A 22,201-nucleotide genomic window follows, 5' to 3' on the forward strand; every position below is an offset into this window, starting at 1 on the left:
ATTGTTCGCGTGGTGACTCAGCGTTGAGAGTCCTCCTCTGCTCTCCTCACAGGGCCAGGTGAAGGAGCTCCAGAGAGAGCTGGAGGACTCGCGCGCGGCCCAGAAGGAGGTGCTGGCCTCAGCCAGGGAGTCGGAGCGCAGGAGCAAGGCGATGGAGGCCGACATCAGCCAGCTGCATGAGGTGAGGACAACGCTTCAGCTTCTGCAGGAGCTTTAACGTTACGCAGCTGAACTCAGCGCTTTTAGCTGCTGAAAGTGCGACTGGTAGAATATCTGATTTAACAAGTGCATTTACGTCTGTCTGTCCGTCCAGATGTTGGCAGCCGCTGAGAAAGCTCGTAAGCAGGCGGAGACAGAAAGAGACGAGCTGTCTGAAGAACTGGCCAGTAACTCATCCGGGAAGTGAGTGTCGGACATGAACTTTATCAATATGCTGTAGGTGACAGAGTGACACATAAACCAGAACCTCCGTTCCTTCAGATGACATGAATCAAAGTGGGTCGAGGGTGAGATTTGACCCGATGGTGGACATGAGAAGAAAAGTCAGCTGCAGCAGTAGTTGTTGAGATATCCAAGAATTTAAGAGGATGAAATAAACACGTCTATTTAGGATTGTGATTATTGATTGAACAGGGAGTATAATTTATTTCTAAAAAGGACTGAAATGGGCAACAATATTCGAATGTCATCTGTCTCTTATTCAATTTTTAACCTTCCCTTCTCTCCATCTTCCTCCTCCTCCTCCTCCATCATCCAGATCACTGCTGTCTGATGAAAAGCGTCGTCTGGACACTAAGATCAGTCAGCTGGAGGAGGAGCTGGAGGAGGAGCAGGCCAACGTGGAGAGTCTCAATGACCGACTGAGGAAGAGCCAGCAGCTGGTAGGTTCAGGGTGGACCAGAGAGGGCCTGAAGTGGACCAGAGGGGGTTCAAATCGGGGCTCTAAGTGCTGTTTCCTGCCTGTGAACCAGGCTTGCACGCTACGTTTTTTTACAACTCTATTTTGTCCCGTCCCGGTTGCCGCTGTGTAGGTGGACCAGCTGGGAGCAGAGCTGGCAGCAGAGAGATCCTCCTCTCAGAGCAGGGAGGGATCCAGGCAGCAGCTGGAGAGACAGAACCGAGAGCTGAAGGGCAAACTGCAGGAGATCGAGGGCCAGGGCCGCTCCAAACTCAAATCCTCCATCGCCGCCCTCGAGGCCAAGCTGAGAGAGGCTGAAGAGCAGCTGGAGATCGAGAGCAGGTACTGGTGCATGATGGGAAACTGGGAGTTCAGCTGTAACCGCTAATTTCCAGCTATCACATTTAACCAGTACTGCACTGAAACAAGAAGACACACAAGTATGAACGGTTTCAATGACGCTGTGCTGATTGTGCTGTGCAGAGAGCGTCAGGCCAACGGCAAGAATCTGCGCCAGAAAGAGAAGAAGCTGAAGGATTTAACCATCCAGATGGAGGATGAGAGGAAGCAGGCGCAGCAATACAAAGACCAGGTCGCTCTGAGAATGACGCTAGCAAAACAAAGGCAGCATTTTCCTGCCGCTCGGCACACCGTCAGTCACACACCTGTAAACTCTCTGCTCCGCAGGCGGAGAAGAGCAACGTGCGGGTGAAGCAGCTGAAGCATCAGCTGGAGGAGGCGGAGGAGGAGGCTCAGCGCGTGGCGGCGGCTCGCAGGAAACTGCAGAGGGAGCTGGAGGAGGCGAGCGAGGCCAACGACACTCTGAACAGAGAGGTGGCTTCACTCCGCAGCAAGCTGAGGTACGAAGCTGTGTGACGCTGGAAATCATCAAAAAAATCAACATTATTATTTCTGTTATTCTCAGTTTGATATCAGATGCTGAGCGGAACATTTACAGTTAGAAAACAAAGCTGTCACTAAACAAATAGTCAATTAATAATTTAGTCAGTAGGAAATAAAATCTATCTTTAAGCAAAAACTGCATTTTCTTATATTCTCTAGTTCCATCTTTTCCCTGCTTTCATTATTATCATCATTATTATTATTATTATTATTATTATTATTATTATTATTCACTTCTTTTTTTATTCAACAGACTGAACAATTAATTTTAAAAAAGCAACCTGAAGACATTTAGCTGCAGTCAGTTTCTTGTTCTGGACATTTTTCACTGTTTGCTTATTTTTTAAAGAAATTTTCCAAAGTTTAATTTACTTTTACTACTACTCTGAAAATAATCATTAGTTGGACTGGAAAAGCTTAGAAGAGCCACAAATAAAAATACTATAAACACATCAAATTAAATCTGAAACACTCAAAGCCTGAAGGCTGAGAGCTAAAGGGAGTTTTTTAAGTTTCCTGCTTATTAGTTTAATATTACAATTCAAAACGCAAAAGTAGAATAATTTTCTAAAACCTCCCTCTGGGAGAATATACCTGCCCGTCAAAACTGTCCCACACAGGGAGCATGATGGGATAGCAGGCAGCGGGCAACCTGCAGGTAGCAGCGGGCGACCTGCAGGTAGCAGCGGGCGACCTGTAGAAAGCGGCTGACCTGCAGGCAGCGGCGGGCGACCTGCAGGCAGCGGCTGACCTGTAGGTAGCAGCGGGCGACCTGCAGGTAGCAGCGGGCGACTCGCAGGCAGCGGCTGACCTGCAGGCAGCGCAGAGGGAACCGCTGAGCTAAATAGATTCTTGGATCCGGTTCCACCTGCAGCCGTAGAGATTAAAACCTCCCTCCTAATTCTCTGTGATTAAATGGTCTGACGGCATGAGATCATTTGTGATTTTACATTTCCTCTTCCTCCTTCCATGTCCTGTTTCACACCTCAGACACTGCTGATCTGCAAACTGTCCTCCTGGAAATATCCTCCTCTTCCTCATCAGGCTTTTCTCTTCAGCTTCCTCATCCTCATTAATCCTTCCAGTTTACACCTGCTGCAAGATTTCAGGGGCTTCAACTTAAAAAAAAAAACCTCGCTTTGCAACAAGTTCTCGCTGCTCTCTTCTTCCTCTGTCCTTCGTCTCCTTCTGACCCTCCTCTTCCTCCTCTTTCTCTTCCTCCTGATGTGTCGGGTGTTCCCAGGCGTGGCGGCGGGGAGGCGGTGTTTGGCAGCCCTAGCCCCCGGAGCGGCGGCGGCGGCGGCAGCATCAGGAGCCTGGGGCTGGGAGGGAGCATCAGCCGGAGGAGCACCATCAAAGAGAACTCAGTGGAGCTGCAGGAGGAGGAGCCTCGCTCCCCGTCTCCTCCTGCCTGCACCCCCCCTCTGGAGCCCCGCGCGGAGGTCAACACCTACTCCGCTGACGAGTAGAGACGCGTTATGATTGGAGTGGGCAGAACCTGTTTTTTACACTTAATATAAATTTTAAAGTTTCCTTCAACAAAAACGTAATTCGGTCCAAGTTCACGAACGAACTCTCGCTGCTCAGCTTTCAGCCTGAACTTTAGTTTCAGTGTCTGTTTTACTGTTGCTATTGGCAGCTTCAATCCATCATCAGTTAAACTCGTCACTAACAAACCAAACGTTTCTGTTGCTTTATGTCCTCCCTCCTCTTCATCAGTCACTGCTCACCTTTGTTTTCTCTTCCTGTGCTCAAACATAATATAATCAATTAATTAAAAACATTCACGGCATCTATTTGGAAAGTTCAAATATAAACAGTTCAACTATTTTAAGACGAATTAAATGTGTCTTTAACCTTAATTAAACTATGAAATGCCTGAAGTGACCCGAAAATGTAATTATACAGAAACGCATCTATCATTTTTTATTTTCAACCTTTCACAGCTTCAACAAACATCTGTTCATCATTACATCATGTGATCTGACTGTAACGCAGGTCCTACAGGCTTCAGCTGGATTCCAAATGTTCAACTTTATTTGGGGAAAAATCTCGTTATTTAAGAGAATTATTATGCAAAGAGCACAAAACAGAAAGTATGAATGCAACAGATTTGAACTCCTCAAAAAAAAAAAATCACGTTTACAAAGTAAAACAGATACAAAAAGATCTCCAAAATAAAACGCAGCATCTGGAATCAGCTAAAATTCTTCATGAGGGGAAGTGAAGCAATCAATGTTTGCGGATTAATAGAAGCTATAATTTAAGTGAATTTAATATATTTAGGTTTATTTATATTCCAGGTAGTTTAAATAATTCCCAGCTATAAACCTGGAAGCTGCTCTGAAAGTATTTCCAGAATCCTCAAAGACTTTTCTAACGTCAGGATGAAACAAATATTCACAATAAAAGACTTTTAACCTGTTTCCAGGTAGCTGGAAATTACATCCTTGCTCCTTTTTGGAAATTGGAAAGAAACACCAATATATATATCAATATATTGTGATTATGTTGTAAAAATAGAGCACCAACACGTTGTTTGTGCCTGCTGTCAGCTGCAGCTCATGAAGCAGGTGAGCAGTCTTTGAATCATGCAGCAGATTCAACACTTTTAAACCAAACAGAGGAGATTTAAGGATTCTGGAAACGCCTCCAGAGCAGCAGGAAGTTTTGTCAAACGACCGTCTGGGTTTATTTTTTGGAAAACGAGATGGTTTGCTCATGAAACTGGGGCTCGTTCTACCCTGTATGCACTTCCTCTTTGGGGTTTTTAGAATATTTTAGAGAGAATCTGTTTATTTGGAAACTGAATGTAAAACCATGTGTAACCAAACTGCTGTATATTCCTGGTTGAGTGATTTAACCCTCACATTTACACACATGTAACCATCAGAAACGAGAGGCTGCTGTGATGCAGGACTTTCTGCTTTGTGAACCAGTGACGTGCTATTAAACTGCTACTAAATCCTCCCTGATGTCTCGCCTCAGTTCTTCCAGAGGAAATAAAATCAACATTTTTTTTTATTTTTACATTTCAAGTTTTATTGCGTTTTCAGAAACATAAGCAGCACTGAAGGTGAACAAAGAGCAGAGCAGGTCTGAGCACTTTGAAAGTGAGCAATAAAGTCCCATAAGGCAGAAAAACACCATGCGTCATAATTTCCCACATCTGCTCTTACACACTGACCTTTGACCTTCACTTAAAGGTCCAGTCTGCTGCTGCTTTACACTCGCCCTGAGCAGCTAATTGTAAGTCAACTCTGCCTACAGACCTATGTTAGTGACCCTACAGTAGAGGTACAGTATATAACACTACAAGTCAAGCTATTCCATACTCTCTTTTTAACATAAAACACGAGTAGCCTTCACTGAAGTACTCACGTCTCCTCGCTAACAGAAGACGTTTCCTATTTCACTCCTGCACAGACAGAAGTCGAGCTCTGCAGAGGGATTCGTTTACTTCTAAAAGGTGCCTCCTCGACTCATGGTGCGACACTGCAACGAGGCGAAAAGGCTCAAATTTCATCAAGTGTTGGACAGAACCAACAACAGACTGACGATTTTCTCCTCTGAGAGTCTAATGAAGTGTGCAGTTTGTCCTGAGGGTGGCGCTAAAGGAAAGGTCACGGGGTCATGAGTGTGATCAGGAAGTAAGTGAGCAGAACAAAGTGCTGAAAGCTGAGCGGTGAGGGCCTGGTCTGCCGTGTGTTCATGGATACAGACCCCATCAAATGGAAGTAATCACCATGAGAATTTATTTTGGGATTAATTAAATTCTATTTTATCTCATTCCCTGATGACAACCTCAGCACAACGAGGGAAAAGCTAAGAAGAAGCAGACACATTCAGGGTGAAACGCTGCTTCCAGCTCGGACGTTAACGGGCTAAAGAAGAGTTCTTTGACCTTAGTTGAGTTTGTGACTCCAGTAAACAGCAAATCTAAACTCCACATTTTCAAATCAGGCCTTCAGATAATTATGGGAGATGACACGGACAACAAATCCATATTTTTCTGATGTCTATGGTTAAGAAACTAATTAATCTGTAATAATCTAAAGACACTAAAATATCAGGACTAAAATGTCCCTTTAAATCTGTTTCTTCTATTCTCTCTGGGATTAGCAGCACTTTGTTGTTGCAACAGATTATGCAGAGTCAAACTGTGTAAAAGCAGACCACCAGCGGACACTGAGCTTTATGAAGTCGATGCACATTTAGAGACAAAGAGCCCCCCGTGTAGATGAAAGTACCCTTCCAGTGATCAGCACTCCAACGCTCTTCAGGTGTGTTCAAACTAAACATGAAGCCAATTTCCACTTTGGTTTGTTCACTGAAGCGGCTCAGACACAGCAGGTGCTGGTTTCATGTCCGTGCACGAGGCCTGCAGCTCAGACCTGGACGCGTCTCCCGTTTTCCTCCACACCGATTGACCCCACTCACTCTGAGTCACTTCGTGCATGTTGGACGGAATCGGAGAGTGACCCGATATATAGAGAGCAAAACGTAAAAGCATCCATGAAACATTCGAGGTGAGCTCCTTTTGTTCAAACCACCTCTGAGTGATGAAGAGCTAAAACTGTCGGGTTGTGGATAGTTGTTGGAATTAAACTGTTAAAATGATGAAAACCAAAGTACAGAACAGCTGAAAGTGTAAACGTGGCCCTCTCTGCTCCTGCTGTGTCTGTACGTCATGCAGGGTTTCCTTTTAGAAATTCATCCTCTGCTATAGTTCAGCCTGGGAAATTCTGTCATGCATTAGAGTGAGGATGAGGATAAGTGCATTGACCGTGTGTGTCTCCACAATTCACTTCATGTTCGGTTTGACACACCTTCTGAGCAAAAAGAAAAAAAAAAAAGACACTTCGCAAACGAAGACGAAGGAGGTGAGGTGGTGACGTGCAGCACGAGTCCAGGAAATTATTCAAGCTAAGTGCGAGTGCCGAAACGAAGTCCCGCTAATAAACAAACCAAAAACTGTGCACAGTTGAGCTGGTTACATCCCAAAGTATCCATAGCAACGTATCCATCCATTTCATCACTGCCGCTCCCAGTGAGGGCGGTCTGTATGACGTGCAGCACACAGTACCGTTAAAGGTTTGGGAGATCCAGGCCGGAGGGCGGGAAGGAGCGGGCAGCTCGGAGGAGGATTCGGGATGGAAGTGGAGGATGTTTCACTTTCACAGCAGCAGCTTGGGTCCTGCTCCGAAGTCTAACCTCTTCACCAGCCTGAAAAACCCAACAAACGCACTCAGACAGATGTTTCCTCACCAACAGCTGGACTCCACAATGAAACTTACATGCTAACAAGCTTCAAACCTTCAAAAACATTGATCACATTGATATTTGGGTGGTGCAGGTCAGAGAATCTCACCCCTTGTTGTAGAGGCCGTTAGTAGGATGGGTCTCTGACGAGCCGCTCTGGCCCGACGCCGCCCCCTGTCCACCGGCGTGGCCTCTGCGGTTCCCCGTCTGCTCGTTGACGTACTCCCGACACGACGCCAGCTTGGACTCCAGGTTCTACGAGCGGCGCAGCAAACAGTTCACAAACATTCAGCTTCTTATCGATGTGCTACTACAGCAACAACACTACCATCACTGTCATCCTAACGCCTAGAATCAATGCATCTGTTATGATCCAGAGACATCGAGAGAAATCTAATCTGCACTGGTCCCAGAAGCAGAATGGAAATGGATGAACTTAAACAAAACTAAGAGCCACGCTGGCGGCTCAGAGTCTCTGCTGCTCATAAAGAAAAGCTGCTCAATGTTTGAGCGATCGCCAAGGTTCACACACACCAAGATGTTTCACTCATTCATTAAAGGCATTATGATTCATCCTCTTTGCACCATGAACACCTGAACCAGACAGACTGACTGACAGACTGCCAACCTCAGAGCCGTGACACATGAAACTGAAGAGCATAAAAAAAATAAAACCTGAAGCAACAGCTCTGGTTAAAAACATTAAAACCTGAAGAGCATCATGTCCACGAAGAAAAAGGTGAGATCATCCAGTCCTCTGAGTGTATGTGACAGTAAACCCAGCAGCACCCGGCGGCCTCACATGATGGTAAGTCAGCAGCTGATGAACACACAGTGTGACTGGGTTCATTCATGGAACACAGAGTCCTCTTTGCTCCTGCCTGTACCGGCTCAAAAACCACAAGTGAAGCTCTTACCCCGACTTTCCTCAGCAGCTCTCCGACGATGTTCAGAGCCGAGATTCTCGCCGACGTGGTGAGAGGAGTCCCCGAGAGGCTTTCACCTGCAGACAGAACATCTGATGAATGCACAGAAGTTTCTAATGACGTAAAACAGGAAAAGTTCAGCAAATCCTCACATCTGAAAAGCTGAAACTCGAGAATGTTTGTGAGAAGGCAGAAGCTGGTGTAACGTGCCTGCAGTCTAAAATAAGGTAGCCTGTAGTGTGTTGATGAGAGGCAAAACCCTGTGAGTGCAGTGATCCAGATCCAGATCCAGATCCAGAGGAGCTCCACAATTTGGACTTTGGCAGCGGGACAGTAAGACGACACTGTTCACAGATATTATAGTGACTAAATCAAAAGTTGCATGCATCCCCCTCGGATTTTGGTGCACGACACATGAACCGACCTCTGCTGATGGGGGGCAGCGGGGCGGTGAAGGACTCTGCTGGGGCCGGAGGTCTGGATGGTGTGGTGGCAGAGGGGGCCGGCTGGTTAGAGGAGGACGACGTGCTTTTGTCCTCCGTTCTTTTGTCCGGGGGGGTGAGGGGCGGGGTGGGCAAACCGGCCAAGGATGAGGAGGAGGAGGAAGGCTCTTTGACTGCGCTGCTGAGGGACGGCTTCCTGTCCTGTACCTGCTGCTTCTGCTGCACCGCGAGCTCCTGCCTCAGGTCTGCCTCGAGCACAAACACAAATAATACGAGCCAGTTCCAGATGTGCAAGAGAGACTTCATCATCACAAAACCACCAACTGAGGTCACTGCGTCTGTATTCTTCCAACTCTAGATAACAATATTTAGATTTATTACCACAAAAGAAAGCAGAAAAAGAGCATAAAATCATGGCTTCTCACAGTGGCGTGCACAGACTTTTTGAAGGGCAGGGGCGGAAAGGAAAAAAGGGCACATATAGTGTGTCCTCGCCACTGAAGAGGGGCAGGGGGCACTTTAGCACGCGTTTTGGCGTCCAAGAGGGCACGTTAACACACATTTTGGCTCCCAGGGGGCACTTTAGAGCGTGTTTTGGCTCCCAAGAGCGCACTTTAGCACGCGTTTTGGAGTCCGAGACGGCACTTTAGACTGGTTTTGGCTTCCAGGGGGCACTTTAGAGCGCGTTTTGGTTCCCAGGGGGCACTTTAGCACGTGTTTTGGCTCCCAAGAGCGCACTTTAGCACCCCCCCCCCCACCCGTGCACGCCACTGGCTTCTCAGCAGATTGAACACTCATTAGTTCCCTTTTTTCACTGGGAAATAGTGATTTCAGCACTGACACATCTGTGGAGATTTGGGTTTAGATAACGTAAAATCTTCACCCATCTTAAACAGAAGGTCCTCACTATTTAAAACACATCACACAGACAGCTCAAACCTGCGCCTCCATGCCAGCACAGGTTTGTAAAACTAGCATTAACTGGCTGCGGATCAGTGAAACTCCACCTCTGGCCTCGTCCTTCAGCCTCTGGACGGACTCCAGCAGATTCTCCTTCTCGTCCAGCTCGCTCTCCAGGAAGGCGTTCCTCTCTATGACCTGGTTCATCCTCTGCTCGAAGTCCTCCAGGGACATGATGGTGACCCTGAAACACACACAGGTCAGACCTGTTAGCGAGGGTGGAGAGACTCGGGGATTGCTGCCACCTATGAGCCGTCGTGTGACCAAAGAAGGCAGCTAAAGGCATCCTTAGGCTACTTTTCTGCAGCCTTGCTGGTTTGGACTCAGATACCACAGCAAAGAGAAAACACATTCTGGTTGTTTAAACAGTGTCAGTTTAGGTTTGCACACATGGCTTAAAAGGCTCTAATCAGAATGTGAAAGCCACATTGACTTCTTAAATACATTGAATCAATTTCTTGTTGATTGTACAATCAGAATTTTCCTTCTATAATGAGTTAAGTGGCCTTCCAGCCCCCCTGTGTGAGTCTCCTCTGACCTCTTGGTCCTCTCCAGGTCGTCGTTGGCCTGCTCCAGCTCTCTGATGTATTTGTGAAGCTGGTCTCTGATCGCCGTGGTCTCAGCCAGGTCTCCCTCCAGGCTGGAGATCTGCCGGTAGGCCTCAGAGTGCTGCGTCTCGTACTTCTCCTTCACAGAACAACAGACAGAAAATAGAAACAAACATAATGAAGGCTGGAGAACTTCAGCTGCGAAGCATAACTCCTAAATGGGTATTTAACAGCAGAACTACTTAAATATTACAAATATTTGAGGCTATTTCATTAAACCAAAAACACATCCAGCTAATGAAAGCTAACATTTATTATAGCATAAAAACCTGAAGGCTCATGGCTTCTTCTGAGGAGAAACATACTTTGATGCACAGATTTCATGTGTTTTATACGTCTAGCTCAGTTGCATTGATAGAATATTAAATATCAACACATAATGAACACATGGATTACTCCTTCAGAGGCTCAGTACCATAAGCAGACCTGTGCAGATATCACATGCTGATATTTATGCACATTATTCGCCAGGTCATATCTTTTTGTGGTGAACTTCCAGGAGGCTTCGTGAGGCTCACGGCTGATGAGCAGGAACCACACAACATGACGCTGTGTCAAGCTTCAGCATGCTTCAGCTAAATTCCATGAAGCCTCTGCATACCGGTCATACATGCTGTCAAAGATAAAGCCCTTTCACTGTTCTCAGAGCAGGTAGAAAGCTCTTCAACTTCTCAGCATGGTATCAAGTTTTCTATCTACTGTGTGTTTATCTATAATTGTGAGAAAGTCCGCCAAGCTCCTGTTGTACGAACAATAACATATTTGTCGTTGGCGTCGGCATGAACTCAACTCAGGGACTCAAACGCGTTGTGTGTTTACGCTGCTCCACCACACGGCACCCGTGTTTGTATTTAGTCAGCCGCTGTTATCACTGAATCCTTGCAATGTGTTCTTAGAGAAGGGAAAGTTTCAGTGCTAATTTCTTCACAGGTATTCACACCCATGCTGACTAAGCTGCCTTTCACTTGTTTCCTAATGTTGCATTGGATATCTTAGAGCCCTTGGTTCCTTCACACTGTGACACACTGATTACTGGCTGTGGTTAGCTAAGGCTAATGTGGATAATGCTTCTTAAATGAGGATTGATGTTGGCTGTTACACATTGTTTAGAGAGACGGCGCCCTCAGAAGAGAGGAAGACAGAGACAATGAGCTGACAGCTAAAGGACAAGCTTCTTTATATTAAGCTGTTTCGAAGCAGCAACCAGCAACCGAATCATTATGGTCTGTTTATGCTTACACAAGACAGCGTGGTGGAAGCCTCCGTTGATGGCATGCAAACATAATCTCCACCTCTGACCAACAGACTACTGCTCAAAAAGTCGTAATTGTCTTGCAACATGACTTATTCTCCCCTTAATGATGAATCAAGGGGCAGCACACGTGATAAACACATGGCTAGAAAAACTGGGAGGAGGAAAAACCACGTTACGAAGGCTTGTGGAGAACAAGCACCAACACACGTGGTGCAATGACCTCACTTTCAGCACACAAAGCCTTGCACCCGGGACACTGCAAGAACACAAACAAGGCATGAAGGCTGAAAGTAAGGTCTGTTTTTAAGCCTGTTTTCTTTTGGTTTTTCGCCTGTATCCATCTCTCTTGTGATCTCAGCGGGATGATAAACTAAGACGTTTCGTAAAAGGGATAAAAAAAGAGGTCTAGTGAACTATGACATGACTGCGGTAGTCTTATGGGAAGTACTATCCCCTCCAGACACAGACCAAGAGAGAGTCATCAGCTGCTTCTTCCTGCTCTGAATCAATCCTCTGTGAAAGTGTGTGTGTGTGTGTGAGTGTGTGTGTGTGTGTGTGTGTTCAGACAAGAGCACCAGTGAAGCCTATTCAGCACAAGCCATAAAACTCGACTTACTATCAGCTGATGAATATGGAAATCCCCAGTCAAATACGCTTAAATGGGTCACTTCATCGATGTTATTAAAATAACTTGGACATCCCTGACAGAGCAGCTTCATGCTTCAGTGTCGGCTATAAAACCATGTTCAGGCAATGACTCTGTTACAGACGCTCCTCAAAGCCTTCGGGGCAGGTAAACAGGACATATTACAAGGCTTACACATGTATCATGCTGCACTGGGGCTGAACTGCTTTAATTCCCAAATATTCAACCATCCACAGCTGAAGTTTACCTCGCAGTGTTGTCTTTGAGCAGGGAAAAATTCAACCCAAAGTTTTTATACAGAGCGACGGGAATCTTTCTCCTGCATATTATTTCTGAATGACCTCCAGTGGTGCGTCTTGGGTTTCTTGATGTTAGTTTGGAAAGTCAGGATACACCAAGTATCTGATAACTGATAACGTCCTCTGTACCTTGTAGCTTTCCAGTTCCATCCGCAGGCGGTTGTTGGCAGCGAGTAGCTCGCGGTTTCGTGCCTCACACTGTTTCAGCTCCGTCTCCAGCTCCACCTCGTAGTCCCGACTCATCTGCTGGAACTCCTGCAGCTCCTCCTGGGCTTCCTCTGCACTGCACACAAACATACGCAGAACATAAGTCACATGTTTGTTAACTTTGGACTTTACCGCACTAAATCATTTCAACTATTATTAAATTTGATTTATTAGTTTGGTTTTTCAGGTTTAATACCAAACACAATAATCACAATCATGTTTGGAGCCAAACAATAAGACCAAGGTGAAGCGGAAGGTTTGCAATAATAATTCTAAACCGGTCCCGTTTAGAAAAACAACAGAACTTTATTTTTCCTCGCCCAACTACAAGAAGCTCTGGGCATAATGGATTAAACACAAAAGTCTAAGCATCACAGAAATATGTTTAATAGGAAAACAACTCGAGTTCACAATAGTTTGTCTTGCAGGAGTGTCTACAGACTCGCCTTCCTCAAAACTAAACAAAAGACAAGTGAAAAGGTGTTGATTATGTTCTCAGAACTGATTGCGGAGCTTCAGAAGTCCTGAAAGATTTTTTTTCCTGTAGTGCACACATTGTTATCTGAATAGAATACGAACGTATGTAATTTATATACCAAGATAAAAAATATATCACCTTTCAGGACTTCAGGAGGGAACATTTTGTCAAAATATATGAAAGACTACAGTTCGCTTTCAAAAATGGTCATCAGTGTCAGCTAAAAGATGCAAAAATACTTGGATTATCCTTTAAGAGCAGGAACCAATACCAGCACCTAACCAATAACTGTATTTTCATATCATGATACAGTGCAGATATATGGCCAAGCTCCATTATGTGTACACAGTCAAATAAGTGAAGCACTTTTAACATCTTTTAAGTTGAGGAACTGCAAGAAGTAGAGATGAAGATAAATTCTGGTCTGTTAAAAACAACATAAGCAGGGAGACACACCTCTGTTGGTGCCTGGCAGCCTGTTCTTTCCAGTACTCCAGCTCTTCCTCCAGGGACCCAAACTCTGGAGGCTCCGGGTCCCCCATCTCCAACCCAGGCCAGATGGAGAGCCGAGTCTGCTGTCACACCAGCACTGGTCTGCGGTTCAGTTAAAACAAGGCATTTAGACTAATCCTGGTGGGCAGAAATTCCCTTTAGAATTCGGGGAATTTACCGTCAAAGTTACACCAGTTAATAGAAAATCACAAGTTATTATAGAACATGATTTCAGACGATTCTTCGGGGTTTTCACGTTAATACGGCCAATGAGTGACCCAGTAAGTAGCGTTATGTTTCAGATAAAATCTCAGCTTCTTGAGCTTGGTCATCATGGTGTTAACGGTGTGCTTAGCCTGAAGATAACTGGAAAATCAGGCGAATAAGTTTCAACCTATTTTTTTGAATAATACATTTATGCCGAATTAAAGAATAGATTCCATTGATTCATTAAACGTCTTCAGTGTTAGTAAAATAAAACTCAAGCACTGCAAAAATAAATTAGTTACGAGATTTTTATGTAGTCTGGTTATAACAAGCTGCACTAGAAACGGGAACCAAAAGCGAACGTTATCTAAAATATAACGGGGAATTTACACTCTCATGCTCTTTATCATTAGTAACACCTGCTTTTAGCAACATTTCAGAGGATTAGCTCAAACTAGTAACTACAAAACTTACACAACACAGCACAAGAAAGTTAGAGTGTTGTTAGCTTGTAAATGCAAATAAGTTTAGCTAGCTAGTTCAGCTAACGGAGTTTAGCGTTAACCATTTAAATCCCAGCTGAGATAAACACAACACAGCTAGCGTTATTTAACTTACGCTCAACAGTTAGCTTCGTTCGACGCAGTGTTACCCAATTTGTTCTTTCTCTAAATCCTCTTCATGTACTGGCGTTTCTACCGACGAAGTTTGTCGGTTAAATTTTACGACGAAGCGATGACAGAAAACTATTAAAGGACTCTCCCGGAGTTGGAAGCCACAAAGTTGCTTGTGTCTTGGGAAAGACGTCGAACAATACATGTTGCCATTCATATTGTCCCGACCAGCTCACCAATCGCAAGTTAGATGACAGCCTCGTTGCCTGTTACCATTAGTCAAATGTTTGTCAATCAAAATGTGATAGGCGGGATCAGGATTATTGTCCAATCAGAGGAGTGATGAGTGTAAGAGGGGTATGCTATGGCTGCGGTCTAGACGTTTTGATGGATTACCAGCGGCCGGTGCTGCCTTCCAGTGCTGTCGGAAACATCACGAGACGGTGTGACGTTCACTGCCTTTACTTTTCTTAACCGTCCCATTTGAAACGTTTGATGATATTTTCTATGTATCGGAGATCATTCCCTAATTGTTTGATAATAACTGACTTAATAAAACTCAATATTAAGTAAGATGGTAAGTCACAATTTTGAGCTAGTAAGTCAAAATGGCAAGATAAACGAAAATTACGATTTACTAATTAAAATCATAGAATACTACATTAAAATTTTGAGACAGTAAATCATGACTTTGACTCTCATTATTATTCTTATTTGCAATCTTATTTTTGTTGTATTTTGTTCTTAACAGTTCATTTGTTTTTCCCATTTTTTAAAAATGGGTTGCCATACCTCACCTCTGAAAAGTCTTATTCTTTCTTCCAGTGTTGTGCTCTTTCTGCAAAATGGATGATTGTAATTAATGCTATTTTGATTTTTAATTGATTATCAAGAATAGAACGTAAACTTCTTTTCTTAGTGATAATATAGAGAAATATATAGATATCTAGACCACAGCTGCATTTAAATAAGATAAATAATAACCAAGGCATGTTCCTACAGTGCAATACGCACATTAACACAACAGAACAAAAGTTCAAATCAAAGATCACTGTTTTATTCAGACCAAGTGAAAACTAGGTGAAATGAAACAGACAGCATTATGACATTGGCTCATCTGCAGCATTTTATCTCTCTTTCTTTGTAATTCATTTATTTATTTAATATTAGTCCTGAATATGGGCACATGTGTTGCATTTTAAATCCTCTACCACTGTCATACCCTGCTTCCTGCTCTGCCTCTGCAGCGCACTAGTGTAGCACGGTGGTTATGTTTCTGAGTGTTAGTGAAGCAGGGCGTGTTAAACATGCAGTACGAGCACGGCACCTGACAGCATCCTTGACTCTGATTGGGGAATTTAACTTTGTGTTGTTGGGGTCAGAGGTCACACTGGGTCAACTCTGTCCTTTTCAGAGGGATTAACCAGGCCTATCTGATCCTGGTTAATCCACACGCACCATCACTAGAGCATAAAACTGTTAAACACTCCAATCCTCTCTGTCCTTGCTTCATATCTGGGCTGCATGTCGACACTGACAGCGATCACAAACCTGTGCCTGTGACCTTCAGTGACCAAAGAGGGATTTTGGTTAAAGGAATAGTTATAATAGTGTTCGTGTGTTTATTACAGTGCATGAATCAGGGTGGAGTTACTTTATCTTAGAATAAATACTTGAAACAGGGAGAATTAGCTAGCCTGGCTCTGTCCAAAGTAAAAAAAATACTTCACCAATTAACTGGATGGAGCTTGTTTGCTTAACACCTTTTTAGACACAAATGTAAAAACTACAATTTGTGGTTTTAGGGGGAGTTATGCATTATATGCAGTTTATTTATCCACCCTGGTGGATAGGTTTCTAGCCAGCATGGCTCTTTATGGCAGTGTCGGTCAGGTAGACTGCAATATCTTAACAACTTTTCAATTTATTATTAAGTTATATGTACTGTAATATCAAGTTTTGTACAAACATTCATGTTCACCAGAGGATGAATCCTACAGACTTCAGTGATCCCCTGACTCTTCCTCTAGCGCCACCATGAGGTTAACGCTTGTGATTTGCATGAAAACATTTCAACAACTATTGAACAGATTGCAATAAAAGATTACTAATTTGTCCAATTTTTTTGTGACAAAATACCTGCAGAACCAATGAGATTCACCTTCAGATGTATTTCGTGTTTGGTGCTAATTAGCAAATGTTAGCGGGCTAGCACATTAAACTAAGGTTGTGGCCACAGTAAACATTATACCTGCTAAACTACAGCATGTTAGCATCGTCACCGTGAGCATGTTAGCATGTTGACATTAGCATTTAGCTCCACACACCGCTGTACCTTAAGAACAGCCTCACAGAGCCTGAAATTCACTTCACTTGTGTCACCCTCGGCTCCAGCGGGTGGTTCAACACCAACAGAGCTACAGTCCCTTTGTTCATGGCTTAACAATTCAAACTCCATCAAATCTCATTAAAACCTGTGGATAGGACGTCGTCTCATCCACTCAACAGAGTACAGGAACTCGGTAAAGAAAGAATTTGACTCTGATTTCTAAATATACTGTCTGGACCTTTGTCAAAAGTCTTCACACCAAATAAATGTCCTATTTCTGAAAATATCAAAGTAAGAATGCAACAAAATATTTGAGGTTTTCACAGTTTGTTATGACAATATCGATACAAAGACTTTCACACGTAGTTCTGAAGAGTATTGAACATTCTTTGAAGTTTTATTTTTGTTTCGTACATGAAAAAACAGAATATCTATGTTGTTATTCACTTATCTACAGAAGGTTCACATCCAAACCTCTAAGAGTGTGCATAGACTCGGTCCTCCTCAGTGTAACCGACAGGTAAGTTTTATCCATCAAAGTATAATATTCCATACAACGCAGCCAGAGTCTTTCACCTCTGGTGTAATATGTGTACTGTACATTCAGCAAGGAAATCTTCTTCAGTTCTCTTTGCTGTCTTTTGGACAAATAATAGGATTCAATTCAACAATTCAGCTTCACTAAAAGATGATTTAAATCTAAACGAGAGTGACTGATGGGTCTGAATCAGGGAGGTGATGTGTTACATGATAAGGTATCTGGGCTGATGGCAACCTATGTGATGTTTCAAGTAAGAGGACAGGATTAAAATACTGTAGCTTCACAGGTCAGACTAGGAGATACGACACAAGTGGGATGCACTGATACATTCGGTAATAACACACAATGAGCCTGTTTGACAGGAAGTGATAAGCTCAGGATCACTGCTGTCTTAATTCTATAAAACACTAATTCAGCCTGTGGAGGGACTGATGATATATTCATCATTTGTGTGTTACAGGAACCAATGGGCTTGAAGCTGACAGTCACAGAGAGGGTGAAAAACTCTTCTGGGACACACAAACTCATTGTTTTGATCTTTTGTGGATCAGAAAAGCACTGAAAATGAAACAGTTGTGAATATTCATGATTGTTAGAGGATTGTTAGTGACTTCCTGGCTGTCACATAGCACCACCTTCATCTCCAGTTTTCTCCTTGAACCACACTTTCAACCATGAACAGGTGTCTTAAAAATGAATGGCCATGTTTTCATAATTCAGATAGATGTTCGTGATCCCTGTAATGTTCCTGACATGACATGAAACTCCTGAAGCCTATTGCCTTTTGTAATCAGCCTGATACATCAGTGCATCCCAACAAGAATGCAGAAACTCCATTTAAGATTGTACACACACAAAATATTTACATACCTCATTGTATTGAATGTTACTATTGACTGTCACCAGTCAGTCAAACACTGCAAGCCTGCAGACTGGTGGTCAGGACAGTCTTGTCTCAGAGAGAAGGCACAGTATAAAGCAGAAAAATCGAGCCCTTAAGTCTGATCTCAGGAGCTTCACTGCACTGTGGGCTCACATCGAACCAGTACCACCAGCACAACGACCAGCCACGGTCCTCCATCGCATCACAACTGCTCTTTAAAGTATGATCTCATTTCAACGAAAACCTTCCTGGTTTGGAGGTAAGAGCATCATTTGTTCGTCACTGCACCTGTAAACAATAAACTCTGAGGTCTCCGAGCCCAAACAGAGATCACCTGAACACACCATCAGGGTCATGTCTACAGACTGGAGCAGTATTACTCCCCATGACAAATAAACTAGCCTTCCTGTATAAAACTGGTGAGTGTACCCACATATGGGGCAGGTATTTTTATGCCTGGGCTGATCACCTGTGTGTGGTTTACTGCTGATTGGATACCGTGCTGTTCGGCTTTGTTGGTTGTGCATCTGGTCAAATGCAATAATTCTATATTCAGCACAGGAAGGAAATGTCGACACATCAGCGTCTTCAACTTCAGATGATGTTGTTGGTGTTGTTACTGCTGCCTTCAGGCTCCATGACAACTGTTGTGTGCGCATGTGACAGATAAATGAACTCAGCGACGATGATTTTCTTCTTCCAACCAGTAACCTGCTGCTCAGTTTGTGGGTGCAACAAACATGGAAACCCCCTCTGTCCTACGACTGAAGCTCAAAGGCCTGAAGGACAGAATCCTCCTCCTCCTCCTCCTCCTCCTCCTGCTGCTACCTTTAGTTTTCCCTCTGGATCTTTTGCTTTTTCCGGGCCAGTCGGGCCTCACGCATCTCCTCCAGCGTCTTACGGGGGTCCATGACGAAGGCCAGAGCCACGCCAGCAGTGCCATCGCCGTTCTGCCGGGAGAAGCAGAGGAAGGTGGCCCAGAGGAAGGCGCAGCAGCCCATGAAGGCTGTTCGCATGTAGAGCGGCATCAGGACAAAGTTCAGGAACTGTGAAGAGGCAGCGAGATGAGAGGGCAGGAAACAGGACGTGGAAATGGTCGGGAAAGGATAGAATTATAAACGTGCTGTCTTAACATGTCTGAATTATTATTTGGATCAAGTTAAATTGGTGATAAAACAATTTAGTGTGAATCATTATCATTTTTTTAAATGTGAGGCCACATGAAAAAATCTAGTCTAATTAATCTGGAAATGCTGAGACTAAAATTTAAAAAATAAATCTGAGAAAATTGACTGAATTTTGAGATTTTATCAGAATTCCGAATACAACAAAATCATAAAAGACAAACTAATTTAAAATGATTTTGAGATGAATCTAATTAAGGCTTTTTTCCACTCTTCATCAGTATATATCAGTATAATTACTGTGTGGCTGATTAAAAAATTAGAACAGCCAGAATCATCCACCTCTAATAATAAGATGCACTTTGACTGTATAACCTGTTGATACACCAGATCAGATTGATAATCAGATTTAATCCATATATTTATTAAACCTGCACTCTTCAGGTTTCTGTGGACAGTGTTGCTTTCTCATTGTGACAGTGGGCTCACACTCACAAATGCCCCGGTGCTGAACATCAGCATGAAGCATTTCAATCAGACGGCACAACAACAAAGTCTTTACTTTCAGTTAATCTCTTCTTCCTGATGTTTTCCTTTTCAAATCTATAAACAAAAGACACAATTTTTCATGTTTACCTGCATGAATGGCCAGTACATGAGTCCAGTCTGAAAGTGAAAACAGGACATGATGAGTTTCTTAAAGACACAAAGGACCTTCAAAATCCCCGTCCATGAAAATCTGTCATTATAACGTTATTATAGGAAATCAGGGTTGATACATGCAGTGTAGATACTGATAGTTTTGTCTGGATGCTTTGAAAGGAACAACACACAACAGCTGCCACAACTGCTTGATGACATACTTCCAACATCCCATTCTCTTTGATTAACTGCCACACAAATTGGGATTAGAGAGTATTTCAGATTTAATGGTATTTTTTGGGATGTTTGACTCTTGGATTGAGTAATAAAATCAGTTTCATGTGTGTCGGTGACAGTGTCACTACTCTGGAGAACCGTCTGTCTGCCTTCAACACTTATTAAACAAGAGAAAAAGAGAGGCTGCTGTACTGCTATCAAGAAAATGACATTTAATTATATGAAATTATGTGTGCACATCTGCAGCTGTGGAGGATCCTATACTTAAGTAAAAGTACCACAGTTTAATAATACTTAATTAAAAGCAAAAGTCTTGCTATCAAAACCATCCTTGAGTAGAAGTATTTGCATGTAGTTAAAGTATTAACAAATTAACTGATAATAGTAAATAAAATATACATAATTATTACCATTTATTACTATGCAGCAGTATGATGTATATCAGAAAATAAAGTAGGCTTTAGGTACAGTAATTGACTAAATGTAGGCTACTTAGTTTCCTTCCACTGTGAAGAAATACACAAGAGGGAAATCAGACCTTACTCCACTGTAATGGACTGAACTCACTGATGAGAGGATTGTCTTCATTCTTCATTCAGGCACACAAACACTCCGCTTTCTCAGCCCTGAAGTGGTCGTTCATAAAGAGTCATACAGCAAACACAGCAGCATGACACTGTGGTTTACTTTTGGCAGGATTTCAGATCCTAAACGTCCTGACACTCGCTGACGCCATTGAATTACCCTGCTTGCTCCCGGGCGTCGGGCCCACTGCGCAAAAGCAGCAGTGTCACAATCTGGGTTAATCTAGCTGTGAGCTCGCTGCAGTGTGAGGGAAGGTGACTTTCCTTTGATAGATGCTGCCGAGGCCTTCCTTACCTTCCAGGTGTTGAAGAACTTCTCTCTCCAGTCTTCCAAGATATCCTCCTTCCCCTCCAAGAAGCTCACCCCTACAGGACAGAGGAGACATTTACGCAGAGTTTAGGGATAACCATTTGTGCGCAATTACGCACAAAACGTGTGTAATGATGACTCCTCGCCGTCCAGAGGTGATTTCTGTTGTTAAAGTTGCAAAGAGAGCAAAGATTCTGAACATTTTACAGATTTCTAACTGACAAGACATATTTGGGATTGATGGTTTAGTGACGTGGAAGAAATGGCTCATTTCGATTTTGATAGTTGGATGTTTTGGGCATCAGATGGTATTCGATAGATGGTTCTTGGTTTTCATAAGTGCAGAGCAGCTCTACCCAAACAGAGAGCAACGTGTGTCTTCCTTTTACCTCGTAAATACAGGTGTGGATTTGCTGAGATGAAACCAGGTCATCTTACCCGTGTAGAAGACACTGGTGGCCAAAGGCGACGCAAAGCTTTGGTCCAGCAGGAGTTTGCGGAATACCATCCCGGCGGACTTTCCCGGGAACCGCCTCTCCAGGGCTCGTAGCCAGAAGTAATTGAAGTTTCCATGGAAACTGATTGCCACAATGGCCACGTTTCGAGTGTGTTTCCAGTCCAAGCGCTCCTTCTGAGCAATGAGCTGATGGACAAGGTCACCGCCGGCGAATAAGCACCCGTACAAAGTGACATTGGCCAGCCAGGGGAATCGTTTGGCGGCTTCTTTCAGCACAGCTCTCCTCATTTTGGCACCAGGAGGAGAAGCTGGGGTCCGTTGGCGCTTACAAAGTGATGGCTGACTGCCTTAAATGGCCTCAATTCAGCAATCAAGACGCAAGCATAGCGGTTAAATTAATGTAACTAGGCCCTGATATCAGTCGGCTCGCCAACACGACGCAATCCATCTGTGCGCGGTAATCAGGGAGGGATTAGACGTTTCCACCGGCAGCAGGAATATCACTCATGATCAGACCTCAGAGGAATAAGAAATGTAGACTCCGCCAAAAAGTTTCTCGAACACTCCTGTCGGCATATTCGCGCTGTGCGTAAAACCAGCCATGGCTCCACTGTGGTCACTTGGTGAGGGAGAGTATCGCGTCCTGGTTCTATGCATAAAATGATTCCAATCATTAGATAAAATATAAGAGACGGAGAGGCTTGTGGAAAAGGCTCCGGTGGAATATGAATATAAATCTAGATCATTCTGTCTGCTCTGACTCGGCGTGTCGCTCCCGGTGAATCTCTCCAACAAATCCAAGCGCTAATCTGAGGGGGATTGTCCAGGCGGCTCAGACGCTCCCCGTCTAACTGCGGAACTGACATCAAGAGCAGGAGTTTGCGGTGCAGAGCTCT

The 22,201-nt window shown here is 43.8% G+C and overlaps 3 protein-coding genes across 4 annotated transcripts in view; 1 reads left to right on the plus strand and 2 right to left on the minus strand.

Moving 5' to 3' along the window:
* LOC121620747 (myosin-11-like) overlaps positions 1-4,763 on the plus strand; it is a 24,747-nt gene extending 19,984 nt beyond the window's left edge. Inside the window, exons 38-44 of the mRNA XM_041956926.1 lie at positions 53-181; positions 314-402; positions 758-881; positions 1,032-1,240; positions 1,382-1,490; positions 1,586-1,758; positions 3,045-4,763. Of these exons, the coding sequence (XP_041812860.1) occupies positions 53-181; positions 314-402; positions 758-881; positions 1,032-1,240; positions 1,382-1,490; positions 1,586-1,758; positions 3,045-3,270 (1,059 nt within the window). The 3' untranslated portion in view covers positions 3,271-4,763. The remainder of the gene's footprint in view (positions 1-52; positions 182-313; positions 403-757; positions 882-1,031; positions 1,241-1,381; positions 1,491-1,585; positions 1,759-3,044) is intronic.
* On the minus strand, positions 3,730-14,386 carry LOC121620748 (nuclear distribution protein nudE homolog 1-A-like). 2 transcript variants are annotated; one of them, XM_041956928.1, is made up of 9 exons: positions 14,203-14,386; positions 13,342-13,479; positions 12,330-12,483; positions 9,931-10,079; positions 9,440-9,576; positions 8,414-8,677; positions 7,981-8,066; positions 7,173-7,318; positions 3,730-7,027 (listed from the first exon to the last, which is right to left on the minus strand). In XM_041956928.1, exons 2-9 carry the CDS (start codon positions 13,425-13,427, stop codon positions 6,979-6,981), a joined length of 1,071 nt encoding a protein of 356 aa, XP_041812862.1. In that variant the 5' UTR covers positions 13,428-13,479; positions 14,203-14,386; the 3' UTR covers positions 3,730-6,978. The 2 variants fall into 2 exon arrangements, with proteins under 2 accessions (XP_041812862.1, XP_041812861.1); XM_041956927.1 differs by having other exon boundaries at positions 7,981-8,333.
* A 4,395-nt stretch (positions 14,387-18,781) lies between these two features.
* mpv17l (MPV17 mitochondrial membrane protein like) lies at positions 18,782-21,593 on the minus strand. Its single transcript, XM_041956723.1, has 4 exons — positions 21,287-21,593; positions 20,834-20,904; positions 19,712-19,741; positions 18,782-18,997 (listed from the first exon to the last, which is right to left on the minus strand). The coding sequence occupies exons 1-4, from the start codon at positions 21,591-21,593 to the stop codon at positions 18,782-18,784; spliced, it is 624 nt and encodes a 207-aa protein (XP_041812657.1).
* Positions 21,594-22,201: the final 608 nt, after the last annotated feature.

The sequence above is a fragment of the Chelmon rostratus genome, chromosome 17 (genome assembly GCF_017976325.1).
Source record: "Chelmon rostratus isolate fCheRos1 chromosome 17, fCheRos1.pri, whole genome shotgun sequence".
Taxonomy (NCBI): domain Eukaryota; kingdom Metazoa; phylum Chordata; class Actinopteri; order Chaetodontiformes; family Chaetodontidae; genus Chelmon; species Chelmon rostratus.